This window comes from Cnephaeus nilssonii (genome assembly GCF_951640355.1).
Source record: "Cnephaeus nilssonii genome assembly, chromosome: 20".
NCBI classification, from domain to species: Eukaryota; Metazoa; Chordata; class Mammalia; order Chiroptera; family Vespertilionidae; genus Cnephaeus; species Cnephaeus nilssonii.
The window spans coordinates 5,599,781-5,614,803 of record NC_137091.1 but is presented as its reverse complement, the minus strand read 5'-3'; the positions used below and the strand labels follow the sequence as shown (position 1 = coordinate 5,614,803).

Below are 15,023 nucleotides of genomic sequence, written 5' to 3'. Positions count from 1 at the left end.
CCTTTATTTTTCTTTTCAGCCTTTGGAGGCTACTTAAGTGAAGTAGTGGAAGAAAATACTCCACCGAAAATGGAAAAAGAAGGTTTGGAGATAATGATTGGAAAGAAGAAAGGTATCCAGGGCCATTACAATTCTTGTTACTTGGACTCGACCTTATTCTGGTAAGTTTAAAACTAACCCAGGAGGAATAGAGCGCCCTGGTTAGTGATAGAGAGAGAGAGAGAGAGAGAGAGAGAGAGAGTGAGAGAGAGAGAGACTGCTAACTGCCTTTGAGTAGAGCGACTGGGTGTCTGCACCTGAGAGGGGAAGGGAGGCCTGCATTTCATTATATACCGTCTATCCTCCTTGGAAGCTACTGATTGTTGTCTGGTGAGCCTGAATCCTAAACATTGACCCACAGCGTAATGCAGTGGCTGGTGGCTGGATGTCATGTCCCAGGTGGAGCCGTGGCCTGACGGTGTGTAGGAACCACATACTGCTGAGAGAAGCTCGGCGTCCAATCACGTGGCTGGCAGTGAGCCACTGGCGTGTGTGTGTGTGTGTGTGTGTGTGTGTGTGTGTGTCGGTGTTGGTGTCAATGTATATGTATATGTGTGTGTGTGTGTGTGTCGGTGTTGGTGTCAATGTATATGTGTGTGTGTGTGTGTGTCGGTGTTGGTGTCGATGTATATGTATATGTGTGTGTGTGTGTCGGTGTTGGTGTCGATGTATATGTATATGTGTGTGTGTGTGTGTCGGTGTTGGTGTCGATGTATATGTATATGTGTGTGTGTGTGTGTGTGTCGGTGTTGGTGTCAATGTATATGTATATGTATGTGTGTTTTTTCCTGATAAAAAACCCTTATTAGCCAATGGTGTTTTTCTTTGGTTCCAGAGTTACCCTGTCAGTCACAAGAGCTTCTGGCGTTTAAGAGCTTTAGACTCCGCACGGCGCGGGGAGACCAGTCTGGGGTCTGGCGGGCGCTGCCCGGTGGCTGTGTGTTTGCCCTGGGCGGTCAGTTCCCAGACTCCCTCCCTGTGGTCTGTTTGCAGCTTGACTCGGGTCGCAGGCCTCATTCAGCTTCCGCAAAGCAGTGTCCCCGCCCAGCGAAGGCACACTTCACCCTTTAACCCGCCAGCCTCTAGTGTGCCTTCTTTTTAAAAAAATATTTGTGTGGATTTCAGAGAGGGAGGGAGGAGAGAGGGATAGAAACATCAGTGATGAGAGAGAATCATGGATTGGCTGCCTCCTGCACGCCCCACACTGGGGATCGAGCCCGCAACCCAGGCCTGTGCCCTGACCGGGAATCGAACCGTGACCTCCTGGTTCAGAGGTTGGCGCTCAACCCCTGAGCCCCGCCAGCCGGGCTCTAGTTTCCTTCCTGACACGAGTCTCCCCCACCTGGCTGGATCTCCATCCCCCGATGATTGACCCGTGGGAACCTCAGCGGGGCTCTTGGGATCCCGTGTTCATGAAAAACACGAATTTCTGTGTTGTTTGTTCCCCAGATTTGGCGGCTTGTTCTTGCCATTCTTTTCAGTCCGTGTTTCTCAGAAAGATGACGGGCTTACAGCACAAGCACACACACTCTCTTTGCTTTGCAGCTTGTTTGCTTTTAGCTCCGTTCTGGACACGGTGTTACTGAGACCCAAAGACAAGGACGACGTGGAGTATTACAGCGAGACGCAGGAGCTCCTGAGGACGGAGATCGTCAACCCGCTGCGGATGTGAGTAGGAGACAGTGGTCGCTGCCTCAGCGGGCGTCCTAGTTGCTGTTTCTTGGTAAAGTAATTCATTTACGCCTGGTTTTTATTTAATAAGAAAAGCATGGAATTTATTTTCTTGGTGGAGTTTTTTTTTTTTATAATATATTTTATTGACTTTTCACAGAGAGGAAGAGAGAGGGATAGAGAGCTAGAAACATCGATGAGAGAGAAACATCGATTAGCTGCCTCTTGCACACCCCCCACTGGGGATGTGCCCGCAACCAAGGTACATGCCCTTGACCGGAATCGAACCCAGGACCCTTGAGTCCGCAGGCCGAGGCTCTATCCACTGAGCCAAACCGGTTTCGGCTTGGTGGAGTTTTAATGATGGTTTTAACCTTTGGTCCTTGTACTGCCTCTACTCATTGGATTTTGAATCTGGCCAAGGTATAGCACACAGTGTGTGTCACGGAGCGATGGGCCCAGGGGTGGACCGTGCCACAGGTTAGAGTGCAGGAGGCGTGGGAGAGCCGAGCCGTGGGCTCCTCTCTTCTCAGAGCTGCTCCCAGCCCGGCAGTCACTGGGCCTCTTCGTCCAAATGATACAGTCGGGCTTCTTAAGCCAGATTTGATTTGCGAGAAAAGGGAAGTTTTATTGGTAGGGTAGTGAGTGTTCATGCATTCTTTATCTCCACAGCCAACATATATTGAGCACCTAGCACTGAACATAAAAAAATCTAAAGAAAGATCAGCCAATTCGGAGCGGCCCTTGGGCAGCCCAGGGCGGCCTCTCGCGTCTCTTCTGAAGCCGCTGGAATAAGAATGGGTCGCAGGTGGACGGTGTGGGGTGTGTCCTGTGCTCAGACAGACACGAGTAAAAGTGTCACAATGGCGATGGCCGGTTTGAGTGCACATGTCAGACTTTCAGTGTCTTAGCACCACCTCTTACTGCCTTCTGGCGGCTGTGTCATTCTTTAATACTAAAAGGCCTCTCTCTCTCTCTCTCTCTCTCTCTCTCTCTCTCTCTCTCTCTCTCTCTCAAAGTAACATATTCTGTTCTATAAAGCTGGCTTTGATTTCTTAAGCAAATAGCATTAACCAGTCATCATAAAATCAAAGTATTTTTTCTTGTATTAGTATGTGATAGTTATTTTTAGGGCAGTGATGGCGAACCTATGACACGCGTGTCAGCACTGACACGCATAGCCATTTCTGATGACACGCGGCCACATGCCGAGGATGAAACATTTGCTGCTCCTGAGGATGAAACATTTGCGATTAGAGTCTTGGAGTTAGTTTTTTCCTCAAAGTGACACACTACCCGAGTTATGCTCAGTTTTTTGGCGAAGTTTGACACACCAAGCTCAAAAGGTTGCCCATCACTGTTTTAGGGTATAATAGTGCCTGGGATAATTCTGATTCCAGATTCTTAATTTTTCAAACCTCACCCCTGTAATTCAATAAAAAGGGAAAAAAGAAGCCTATAATTGTACTTTTCAAAATAAGTGTCTAGCCTATTGATTTATGACATGCTGAAGTTATATAAGAAATTTATGATTATCAAAATGTTGTATTAATTGAATGTAAATGCCAGTATTGATTCATATTTTTACTAACACAGATATGGATATGTGTGTGCCACAAAGATTATGAAACTGAGGAAAATACTGGAGAAAGTTGGGGCTGCGTCAGGATTTACCTCTGAAGAGAAAGGTGACTGTCTGACCTCACAGGACTTGCCCTACAGATGACTTGGCGCCCGCCACGTGCCGGCCCCGTGCAGCAGGGAGGATGTTTTAAACAGAAATGTCCATGTGGTGTACTATTTTCTCCCCCTTTTATTTTTAAGTTTTATTATTTTTTAACATATATTTTTATTGATTTCAGAGAAAAAGGGAGAGGGAGATAGAAACACCAATGATGAGAGAGAATCATTGATGGGCTGCCTCCTGCACGCCCCACACTGGGGATCCAGCCTGCAACCTGGCATGTGCCCTGACCAGGAATTGAACCTCCTGGTTTGTAGGTCAATGCTCAACCACGAGACATGCCAGCCAGGCTTCTCCCCCTTTTAAAATGCTGTCTCTCTCCTAAAGGGAGTGGCAATATGGAAGAGAGGGCTCCGTTAGCAGCGGGCGGGTTGTAGGCAGGCGGTGGGTACCCGGGAGTGTTCCTCCCCAGCGTTCCCATCCAGCGGCCGGTTGGATCCCTCGCCCCGAGAGGGTGGTCGGCCCAGCCACACTGTCCCACGGAGCTCTCCTGCCGCAAAGGGTGAAGTTATGGTCAGAGCCAGCGTTTCTGTTCATGGCTAATGGCTTTCCTCCGAGATGCATTCCTGGCTCTGAACGTGCTAACAGCATGTTGGAACTAGCTGTAATGTTTAGAGACTTGATGATTATTTAAGTATCAGGAAAATACAAGGTCGTACTTCAGGCTTCATTCCACTTACCTTAAACCCCTCAAAAGAAATTAAAATTATTTTATCATGTGTGAATGATTATACCTTTTCAAATGCAATGACATCATAACAAAGTTAGAACTTGATATTTTATCATATCCTTTGTATTTTTAGTTAGGGAAACATGAGAACCATGCTTTTAATTGAAATAAGATTGATTATGAAACTGAATTCAGTATAGATATATGACTGTTATAAAAAAAATAGAATGATTTAAAAGTTTGGCAGGGACTTACTTGATTTTTTATTTTCTCCTAGATCCTGAAGAATTCTTGAATATCTTGTTTCATCATATTTTAAGGGTGGAACCATTGTTAAAAATAAGGTAACGTTTACAGTTTTATAGACACGCTGGGAAAAGAGACACCTCGTCCCCTCTGCCATCGGCTGCCGACGAGGCCCCTCAGGGGTTACGTCACATCCGTGTGTTAGGGTCTCCATGGGCTCTGTTCCCACAGGCCCATTAATCTCCACCAACGTCTTCTCTCCAGAACTAACTTATTAACTCAGGGACACAATAAATAGAAACAGAATCCCAAGACCTGGAATGATGGATGGCTGGGGAGGAAGACGTTTAATTATTTTATCTAAATTACTAGAGGCCCGGAGCACGAAATTTGTGCATGGTTAGGGTACCTAGGCCTGGCCGGTGATCAGGGCCAATCGGGGCCTTCCAGCTGCCGGCTGCTGGCAGGGCCTCTCTTCCCCAGCTGCCGGCTGCCGACTGGGGCCTTCCTTCATTCCGTGCCGCCCCCTGGTGGTCGCACACATCATAGCGAGCGATTGAACTCCCAACGGGACACTTTGCATATTAGTCTTTTATATATATAGATGGCCTTTGCCCTGTTGGTCTGACGTCGGAAGTTGCACCATCAAATGCGTAGTTTTCTGTTCTCAGACACTATTGGAACCACTTCACGTTGTGATGTAAGTGTCACAAGTAAACTCTGTGGGGTTTTCTGCATGTTTTCTTTTAGGTCAGCAGGTCAAAAAGTACAAGATTGTTACTTCTATCAAATTTTTATGGAAAAAAATGAGAAAGTTGGAGTTCCTACAATTCAGCAGCTGTTAGAATGGTCTTTTATCAACAGCAACCTGAAATTTGCAGAGGTTAGTGGTCGTTGCTTGTGTTTTATATGGAAGTTCTGACTGGGAATCAAACCCTGACCTCCTGGTTCAAAGGTCGACGCTCAACCACTGAGCCACGCAGGCCGGGCTCACAGGGAGTTTTTCCAGCACTTTGATTCTAAAAATACTTACCTTTTTTTCAGGCCCCGTCATGCCTGATCATTCAGATGCCTCGGTTTGGGAAAGACTTCAAACTATTTAAGAAAATCTTCCCTTCTCTGGAACTGAACATCACAGACTTGCTTGAAGACAGTAAGTAGGAGCTCGTTGGTTCTGCTGGTTCCTCAGCGTCGGCACGGCTCTCCGTCGCTGTGAGCGGGACAGGATGCAGGCCCTCCGCTGTGAGCGGGACAGGGTGCAGGCCCTCCGCAAGGCGTTCCGTGTCTGCGGAGCCGGAGTGCGCAGCTGGCATTCATTCTGAGAACATCCTCAGAAATGCCGATACGTGTTTTACATACGCACAGGTTCATCGGGGCCTGATTAAGAAGTTAGAAGCCGTCTGAATGTTAAGAAGGGGCGAGTTGTTAAATGGATTACGGTGTACCTGTCCTGTGTTAGGAGACCCGTAGTATGAAAGTGATGATGTAACGTTAAATAAAAGGTTATGTCGATGTTTCGTACAAGAGGAGCTATAAACACACACACACACACACACACACACACACACACACACACGAGGCTTGGGGAAGAGAGGCTGTGAACACACAGGAGCTGGGGGAAGATGTGCGAGGGGGAAGGATGGAGGAAGCGCATGTGCTGTTGCCAGTGGCATCTCTCGCTAACTGGAACAGGGATGCTTTCAGCTTTCTCGGTACCGTCTGCATTGTTGAAAGTCCTTCAATAGACTCTTTATAGTAGCGGGGGAGCACCTTAGAATATATTAATTTAAAAAATGGGCATTTGGTCAGAGAAATTTTTAAAAGTTATCTTGAATCCACGGAAATTCAATTTAAAGCTTAAGGGGGTGGGGAGGGAGAGCCCGTTTTGAGCCCACGAACGTTGTCCTTTTTGGAGCTTAAGTTTTTAATCATTTATCCGAAAGAGTGCATTTTAAAGGCCCCTCCCCTGTCCCGCCCCAGCCCCCCGACAGTGCCGCATCTGCGGAGGGCTGGCCATGTACGAGTGCCGCGAGTGCTACGAGGACCCCGACATCGCGGCCGGGACCATCAAGCAGTTCTGCAAGGCCTGCAACACCCAGGTGAGCCCCTCACCCCGAGGCTGTGCGCGCACTCCGCAGGCGGCTGGCTCGGAAGAGTTCTCGACTCATCACGAACGCCCGCAAGTTCATGGTCAGGTGGCATGGTTCCTGCCCGTGTGCGCCTGACAGACTCCCGGGAGGCCTGGGTTGCGGGGCCCGGGAGGAGTCAGGGCGAGGGAGTGGAGTTCATCTCGAGCATCACTGAGCCTGGCTCTGCCCGCTCCGTTCAGGTCCACCTTCACCCCAAGAGGCTGACCCACAAGTACAACCCGGTGTCCCTGCCCAAAGACCTGCCCGACTGGGACTGGAGGCACGGCTGCGTGCCCTGCCAGAAGATGGAGCTGTTCGCCGTGCTCTGCATCGAGACCAGCCACTACGTGGCCTTCGTCAAGTACGGCCGGGACGACTCCGCCTGGCTCTTCTTCGACAGCATGGCCGACCGGGACGGTAACCACGCACTCGCTCCCACGGGGACAGTGTGCGGGAGGCCCAGGGACAGCGGTGAGGGGCAGGCCCGGCTGCTAAGTGCCATGCTGTGCTGCCCCACAGGCGGAGGGGCTCCCCTGACGGAGACCCTGAGCTTCTGTCAGGCCGAGGGGCTTCCTTCGCAGCTTCGTCTCCTCGGGGTCCAGGCTCCTCATTTCTGCACGAGCCTGGTCACCGGGAGTCGAGGGCCCTGGGCCAGGCCCTCCGGGAAGTCTGTGGGGGTGCGGGAACGGTGACGTGGAAGGAGAGAGTGCTCGTTTCACTAGATCGCCCACCCGCAGGGTCACGGCGAGGGGCGGCCGTGGCGGCAGCTGAGTGGGTGCGTCTGTGTATCGTTACCACCTGCTCAGCACAGAGGGCCGCGGAGCCGGCTGTGGGCTCTGCTCAGCTGTGTCCTCTCGCCAGTTTTCTTCACTCTTGGCCTAGAATCCCCTCAGAAATAAAAAAATGAAAACACTGTTGAGAGCAAAAGAGGCTTGAACTTCTAGGAATCAGAAGTGCAATCAGCCCCCTTCCCTGGGCTGCAGGTGTGAGGTGGCGTGTCCCTTCCCTCGGTGTGAGGTGGCGTGTGCCTTCCCTGGGCTGCAGGTGTGAGGTGGTGTGTGCCTTCCCTGGGCTGCAGGTGTGAGGTGGCGTGTGCCTTCCCTGGGCTGCTGTGTGAGGTGGCGTGTGCCTTCCCTGGGCTGCAGGTGTGAGGTGGCGTGTGCCTTCCCTGGGCTGCAGGTGTGAGGTGGCGTGTGCCTTCCCTGGGCTGCAGGTGTGAGGTGGCGTGTGCCTTCCCTGGGCTGCAGGTGTGAGGTGGCGTGTGCCTTCCCTGGGCTGCAGGTGTGAGGTGGCGTGGGCGGGTGGGCAGCAGCGGGTGGAGAACTTGACCCTGAGCGCGCTCTTCCTGTCCGCAGGTGGTCAGAACGGCTTCAACATCCCTCAGGTGACCCCGTGCCCCGAGGTCCGGGAGTACCTGAAGATGTCGCCGGAGGAGCTGCACTCCCTGGACTCGCGGCGGATCCAGGGCTGCGCGCGCAGGCTGCTGTGCGACGCGTACATGTGCATGTACCAGAGCCCCACCATGAGCCTGTACAAGTAGCCGCACCGCCCGGCCTGCGTGTGCCCGGGGCCCCGCCCGCGTCCGTGCGGCAGGGCTCGCTGTGGAGGACCTTCAGAAGAGCCGTGTTAAGACCCGTTGCTCTGTGTCCCTGACGTCTTTAATAAGAAGCGTTTTGCACTTTAGAAAGTATGTGCGTGTTGGTTTTTTAGGAAGTCTAAATGAAGTTATTAAAGCTGAAGCTGTAAGTCCAGTGCGGTGATCATGTGACCCTTCTGGAAGCACAGCATTCTAATTGTGCCGTTTCAGACCTCCTCTCGGCCACCGAGAATGTAAATAAAGGTGTCTTCTTTACGGACCAAGGCCATGCAATCACTGTCCTTTGTAGCTAACGGTTCCTAGAGGAAGAACTGTTTGGTGTTAAGAGACGACTTCCCATCGGCTATTAAAGTTGTGTGGAGTGGACACGTTCTTTTTCTCTGGGTGCTGACCCGCCCGTCGCCCCGGCATTCGCGTGCTGCTGAGGCGGTCAGGAAAGTGCCCGCTTCCCCAGGTGGGGCGGTTTCCGTGTGTTCTGGGGTTGACGTAAACGAGTGGTTTTGTCACCAAGTGTCCCTTTTTGAAGTGACGTTCACGGGGACTCGCGTGTCCAGCCGCCGGTGCTCCTCCCGCGTGGCGACTGGCCGCCCGTAGTGCTCATTTTTGAGGCTGTTCTGAGGGTGGGGCACGGGGTTTTATTAACGGCCTGGAGTGACAGTGTCACCCTACACAAACCGATGTCCATCGGCGATGAACTTGGCCTAAGGCGTGGCGCAGGGACACTCCCTGGAGAGATGCATGAGGTACCCAGCCTCTGCCACGCGAGTCGGACTGCCCAGCGCGGGCAGCCTGCCCCTCACCAAGTTCAGCTGATTTCACTTGAAGTAACAACAGTTTTATTCACACGGTAGCACCAGCTTTATCATCCTGATTGAAGCAGAAAATGGTGTTTGTGTAGCTGATACGCATAGTGTGTGTCTAGACAACAGTGGGTGTTGTGGACTAGACCGTGGCTTGTGGGTGTCTGTGCTGTACCATGTGCCATGGCGTGTGCCGTGACATGCGTGTGCTCCGAGCATTGTTTCCTGGAATGCCTTCCTAGCCATGCAGAAGGACAGCAGAGCGGTCATGTGTGTATAACATATGATTACATAAAACAATGTCCAGAAGTGACGGAGAGAATCTTCGGACCTGCAGGTGTTTTGAAAGGCAGGTCTACTCTTTGGTCTCATCATTCCACTTGCTAATACTGTTAGCTTCACCAGCCATAAGAATGTACAGGAGTCCCTCCATCTTGTACTTTTCTGCTTTGAAATGAGCACACGTAACTTTTGCATGAGGGTTTGCTGAAAGCGTGGGTAGGGTGCTGAGATGGGTACTAGATTGGGGGTGCGGAGCCCTGGGTGGCAGGGTGACGTCGCTGGAGGCGGGGCCGGGAGGAGAGCCAATAAGATCCGCACGGGAGCAGGTAACATTCCCACGCACAGGCGCCCGGTGACAGAAGTCCCTGAGCGCGGCCCAGGCGCCGGCCCCAGCCCCAGCCCCCCGCCGGCTTGTCAACAGCATTTTCTGGACACTCGTGCTTTCACACTGCAGTGTCAGAGCCGAGCAGTTGTGACAGACACTGGTGCCGCACAGCCTGAAATACTTACCTCTGGTCCTTGCGGAAGTTTGCTGGCCCCTGGCCTAGGTAACTGTCAAATGTAAAATGATTAGGAAGCGATGAGTTTTAAATATGACTTGCCTAATCAGAGCTTTCCCATAGAACTTATTTAATTGGAAGTGGGTATCATTTACCTTTAATAATGGGTGTATTCAAAGCTGGCTCCCACCATTCCTGACAGTCATCAGCTGGCTCTGGGGAGCCAGGGGGATGGTCTGAAACGCACCCAAGGCACCCCGGGCCGGCTCTTCCACGGATGGTGTGCTGGGGTCTCTCGCCCTGGACGCAGGGACTCCCCTAGTCCCTTCCGTTTTCTTGGCACTGTGATCAGGGCCTGGCACACAGCAGATGCTCACATATTTGCTGAGTCAGAGAAGGAACTTGCAGCCTTTAAGGAAAATATTTTTATTGATTTCATAGAGGAGGGAGGGAGGGGGGGGGAGAGAGAGAGAGAGAGAGAGAGAGAGAAACATCAATGGTGAGAGAGAATCACCTGGGTATGTACCCTGACCTGGAATTGAACTGTGACCTCCTGATTCATAGGTCGGCGCTCAACCACTGCACCACACCAGCCGGGCAACTTTCAGCCTTTTATGCATAGAACCCTTCCCGCTCACTGCTGTTGGTGTGGCCGGAATGACTTCCCTGTCCCCACGTCTTGTAAGAGGTCCCGGCCTCTGGCTCCCCAGCCTCGGGCTCCCCACGGTTCCTCTCAGAAGGGGAAACATTGTAGCTCTTGCCTCGTCAGGCTTTAGAACTTGAAACCACGTTTGCTGTGTGCATGGTTTGTGAGGTGCAAGTGTAACCATGCCTCCTCCCAGGACCTGATTTTCTGATCACACTCTCAAGTCTTTAGATCGCTTTTTTTTTTTTTTAAAATGCCTCCCTTCCTTCTGGCGCAGCATCGCCATCGTGTGGCCATAATAGGTTATGGCAACATCTTGGCTCCCGGCTGCAACCAGCCACCAGCTCCCAGGAAGCAGCAGGTGATGTTTGAAAGCAAATGCGGCAACGAGTCAGGGCCACGCGGCAGAGTATAAAGTGTATCCAGGAGGCTTGGCGCGTCCTCCTAGCCCCTCAGGACGGCGGCGAGGGGGTGCCGGGTCGGGCCTGTCTGCCTGTGTGGCGTTTCCTCAGTCTCTCCCTCTTCCTCGCAGGCTCCTTTCACAAACCATGTTTCAGATGAGTTAGTGCCATCTGCTGGGCGCACGCCGTTGGGTCGGTGTGAGGTGGGTTCAGGATCCGCAGAGGAATGAAGTACACACCCACAGCTCCATGGGAAGAAAGCAGGAGCACAGCAGGCTCCCGGCGGCCAGTCCCTTCATTAGGAATATTCTTCTGTGGGTGTGGGAACCGACCTCTGTGAGCCTCCTGCCCGTGGTGCTCACCTCTGCAGCGGAAGTGGGCAGGGTCTGAGTGTGCAAACCAACCTCACTCTCCTCCGTGTGCCCTGAAGAGTGGTCTTCGGGCCCCTGCCTCCGAGTCATGGGGTGAGCTCAGACATGCAGGCTCAGAGCCTCCCCCAGTGCACAGGACCCGCCTCCCAGCAGGGTCCTGACATTGCATTTTGACCTCCCAGTGGCTCTTGTACACACCAAGCCTGGGAGCCCCTGCCCACTTGTGGACAAGACTTTTCTCTTTCAGCAAAACCCAGAAAGCGTTTGCCTTTGGGTTAAGGCTGACACAAGGCGCTTTTTGTGCGAGCCGGAGCGGGAACACTTGACGAAGTCCTGGCTCCCACCTTCGCTCGCCGCGTGGTGTGGATTAAGTGATGACAGACCCAAAGCCCACACCACAGGTGCTCACACTGAGGACTGCTGTGGTAACCCCGTCTCCCCAGCACGCCCACTTCCTGCACCCCGGCTCCGCTCGGCAGGGGGTGAGGCCAGTCCCCTCACATCCCGAGGCTCAGCCACAACTGTGGCTGCACGGAGAAGACTCCAGAACTGGAGGCCACTGCCTTCCTGAGTGGCCCTTCTCTGAGCCTCAGTTCCCCCATCCCTGACACAGAAGGGGTGTCCTAGCCAGCTCTGACATGCAGGGACCCTCTGCTGGCCTGTAGAGCGGTGGCCCATGCACCAAAGGGTCTCGGATTCGATTCCTGGTCAAGGCCATGTACCTGGGTTGCAGGTTCGATCCCCAGCCCTGGTCAGGGCCTGTGTGGGAAGCCTGTGTCTCTCACATCTCCCTCCCTCCCTCCCTCCCTCCCTCCCTCCCTCCCTCCCTTCCTCCCTCCTTCCCTTTCACTATCTTTAAAAATCAGTGGGAAAAACACCCTCAGGTGAGAATTAACCAAACAAACAACAGCCCTCACTGCTGTATGACACGCTCATGTGGCCCGTGTGAGGGTGCGGGGTCCGGTGGGTGCAGACCCTCCGTGGACGGCCGACATCCCTTGCTGGGTTCTTCCCCCGCCCCTGGCCCTCGACAGCCACACACGAACCGTGAGCTCGTGGGCGTTCAGTGCTCGCGGGCTTTTCCCTCGAGGCCTGACGTGTGGTGCGTCTTGTACCCAGCAGTTCTATCGCCGGGACGTTTTTCTAAGGCGGGATCGCAGGGAGCCCGGGGTGGCTGTCCGAGCAGGCAGCTTTGTGTATGATGGAGCTAAACTCCCATGTCAGGACTCCAGTCGATTTATGGTACAGCTGGACCACGGCGGTCTCTGCAGCCACTGCACTCTTCTAGAACACCATTCTTATTGACCTGAGCAAAGGCCCCTCCTACATTAGGTCACAAGAGTGGCTGACAAACGCTTAGGTACCTGAATAGATTGGATTTCGTTTATAAGAAGATTCACATGAGTGGGCGGAAAGGTTCGTTAGCAGTGAGCACGCTGACCAAATAGAACACAGTGACCCAGTGATTTAAAATATATATACTAGAGGCCCGGTGCACGAAATTCGTGCACGGAGGGGGGGTGTCCCTCAGCCCAGCCTGCACCCTCTTCAATCTGGGACCCCTCGAGGGATGTCTGACTGCCCTCTCACAATCCAGGACTGCTGGCTCCCAATTGCTCGCCTGCCTGCCTTCCTGATTGCCCCTAACCGCTTCTGCCTGCCAGCCTGATCACCCCCTAACCACTCCACTGCCAGCCTGATTGATGCCTAACTGCTCCCCTGCTAGCCTGTTTGCCCCCAACTTTTCTCCTCTGCCAGCCTGGTCACCCCTAACTGCCCTCCCCTGCAGGGTTGATCACCTCCAACTGCCCTCCTTTGCAGGCCTGTTCCCTCTCAACTGCCTTCCCTTGCAGGCCTGGTCCCTCCCAACTTCCCTCCCCTGCTGGCCATCTTGTGGTGGCCATCTTGTGTCCACATGGGGGCAGGATCTTTGACCACCTGGGGGCAGCCATATTGTGTGTTGGAGTGATGGTCAATCTGCATATTACTCTTTTATTAGATAGGATAGAGGCCTGGTGCACGGGTGGGGGCCAGCTGGTTTGCCCTGAAGGGTGTCCTGGATCAGGGTGGGGGTTCCCTTGGGGTGTGGGGCGGCCTGGGTGAAGGGCCTATGGTGGTTTGCAAGCTGGCCACGCCCCCTGGCGACCCAAGCAGAGGCCCTGGTATCTGGGATTTATGTATCTTCTACAATTGAAACTTTATGGCCTGGAGCGGAGCCAAGCCTCCTGCTCGCTCCGTGGCTGGCAGCCATTTCTCTTGGGATTGATGTATCTTCCATAATTGAAACTTTGTAGCCTGGAGCAGAGGCCTAGGCCAGCCAGGGCTGCAGAAGCTTTGCTTCCTCCATTGCCGGGGGCAACCCTTGCCTCCTGCTCTTTCCAGCTCAGTGGCTGCCGCCATTTCTGTTTGGATTTGTTTACCTTCTATAATTGAAACTTTGTAGCCTTGAGTGGAGGCTTAGGCCGGCAAGGGCAGGCGGAAAGCTTAGCTTCCTCTGTTGCCGGGGAAACCCAAGCCTCCCTCCTGCTCTCTGTGGCTGTAGCCATCTTGGTTGGGTTTATTTGCATACTCGCTCTGATTGGCTGGTGGGCATGGCTTGTGGGCATGGCTTGTGGGTGTAGCGGAGTTAGGATCAATTTGCATATTACTCTTTTATTAGGTAGGATATTTTGATTGATTTCAGAGAGGAAGGGAGAGGGAGAGAAACATCAATGATGAGAGGGAATGATTAATCGGCTGCCTCCTGCATGCCTCACACTGGGGATTGAGCCCGCAACCCAGGTCTGTGCCCTGACCAGGAATTGAACCATGACCTCCTGGTTCCTAGGTTGACGCTCAACCACTGAGCCACGCCGGCTGGACTACAAGTGATGTTTATGGTTTTGGTTCTTCCCTTGTCGGCGTGACCCCCACTAAACGGGTGGTTGACTGACTGACTGACTGACTGACTGACAGGGCTCCTGGTTGGCCACATCCATGTGGCTGTGTCCCTCGCCAAGGCCCCGGCCTCACTCCCGTTCCATCCCTGCCTCCCCCTCAGCCCCCGCGCCTGCTGCCCCAGGTTCCCGCGGGAAGATGGGAGACTTGCCCTGCGGAGCCGCTGTGTGCGCATTCCCTGGCTCGCCCAGCGCTCCCGCAGCTGCCCTGGACTCCAAGGCGACCAGCCCCCCAGACACCCCACGGCTCCTTGGCTTCCACAGTGTTGGGTACTCACCTGTCGGCTCTGTAGTGGGGCCCCAGGGCCGGAGCCATGTGCCGTCTCCTCTGCCACGCAGGGTGTTCCGTGTTCATTGGAATGTGGAGCCGTGGACACGGGTCCTTTCCCACGGGCATCTCCGAGCCGAACGTCCTTTTGTCGCACGCTCTTTGGTTGTCTTTGGTCCACACGCCTCGGGGGACCCACGTGGGGGTCGGGATGAATAACTTCCCCCCTTTTCCAGACTGACCCGGAGATCTGGGAAGAGTGGGACGCAGCTGCTGACCCAGCGTGGACGTGCAGCCCAGTGGTGTGGGCCCCCCTCACCCAGCTGCTCAGGAGCCCGGGAGCCTGGACCGCGGGGTCACTCACGGTCGCCTCTCTCAGGCCCCTGCCATCCATGAGGGGGAGTGTCCACTCACGGACAGGCCACCTCCCCTCGGCCCCCAAGTCCGCCTACATCCTCTGTGACCCCAGCCACACCTGGCCGCTGGAGCCTGGCCATCGGGGCTCCTGGCGAGACTGTCTCTCTCGGGGCCTTGTTTCTCCACGTGTCCCAGCCCGCGGGCCTCAAGGTCACGTGCCTGCAGGGCCAGGCGGGCAAGGAAGAGAGAGAGGGTTGGTGCGGGGAAGGGAGTGGGCGAGGCAGCCCCGTGGGCTCTGGCTCCTCAGCCAGAACTTTTCCAGGGACGCGAGCTTTCCCACTGTGCACGATCCTGGCGAGAATGGAG

At 53.9% G+C, this 15,023-nt stretch overlaps 1 protein-coding gene across 11 annotated transcripts in view; it reads left to right on the top strand.

Annotated features, from left to right (window-relative positions):
* Nucleotides 1-8,462, top strand: part of CYLD (CYLD lysine 63 deubiquitinase) — a 29,148-nt gene extending 20,686 nt beyond the window's left edge. For all 11 annotated transcript variants that reach the window (XM_079800040.1, XM_079800048.1, XM_079800039.1 and 8 more), the window contains 9 exons: nucleotides 20-161; nucleotides 1,585-1,707; nucleotides 3,307-3,398; nucleotides 4,402-4,468; nucleotides 5,121-5,253; nucleotides 5,415-5,523; nucleotides 6,351-6,469; nucleotides 6,700-6,916; nucleotides 7,855-8,462. In XM_079800040.1, the coding sequence (XP_079656166.1) occupies nucleotides 20-161; nucleotides 1,585-1,707; nucleotides 3,307-3,398; nucleotides 4,402-4,468; nucleotides 5,121-5,253; nucleotides 5,415-5,523; nucleotides 6,351-6,469; nucleotides 6,700-6,916; nucleotides 7,855-8,039 (1,187 nt within the window). In that variant the 3' untranslated portion in view covers nucleotides 8,040-8,462. The remainder of the gene's footprint in view (nucleotides 1-19; nucleotides 162-1,584; nucleotides 1,708-3,306; nucleotides 3,399-4,401; nucleotides 4,469-5,120; nucleotides 5,254-5,414; nucleotides 5,524-6,350; nucleotides 6,470-6,699; nucleotides 6,917-7,854) is intronic.
* The last annotated feature ends 6,561 nt before the right edge of the window (nucleotides 8,463-15,023 follow it).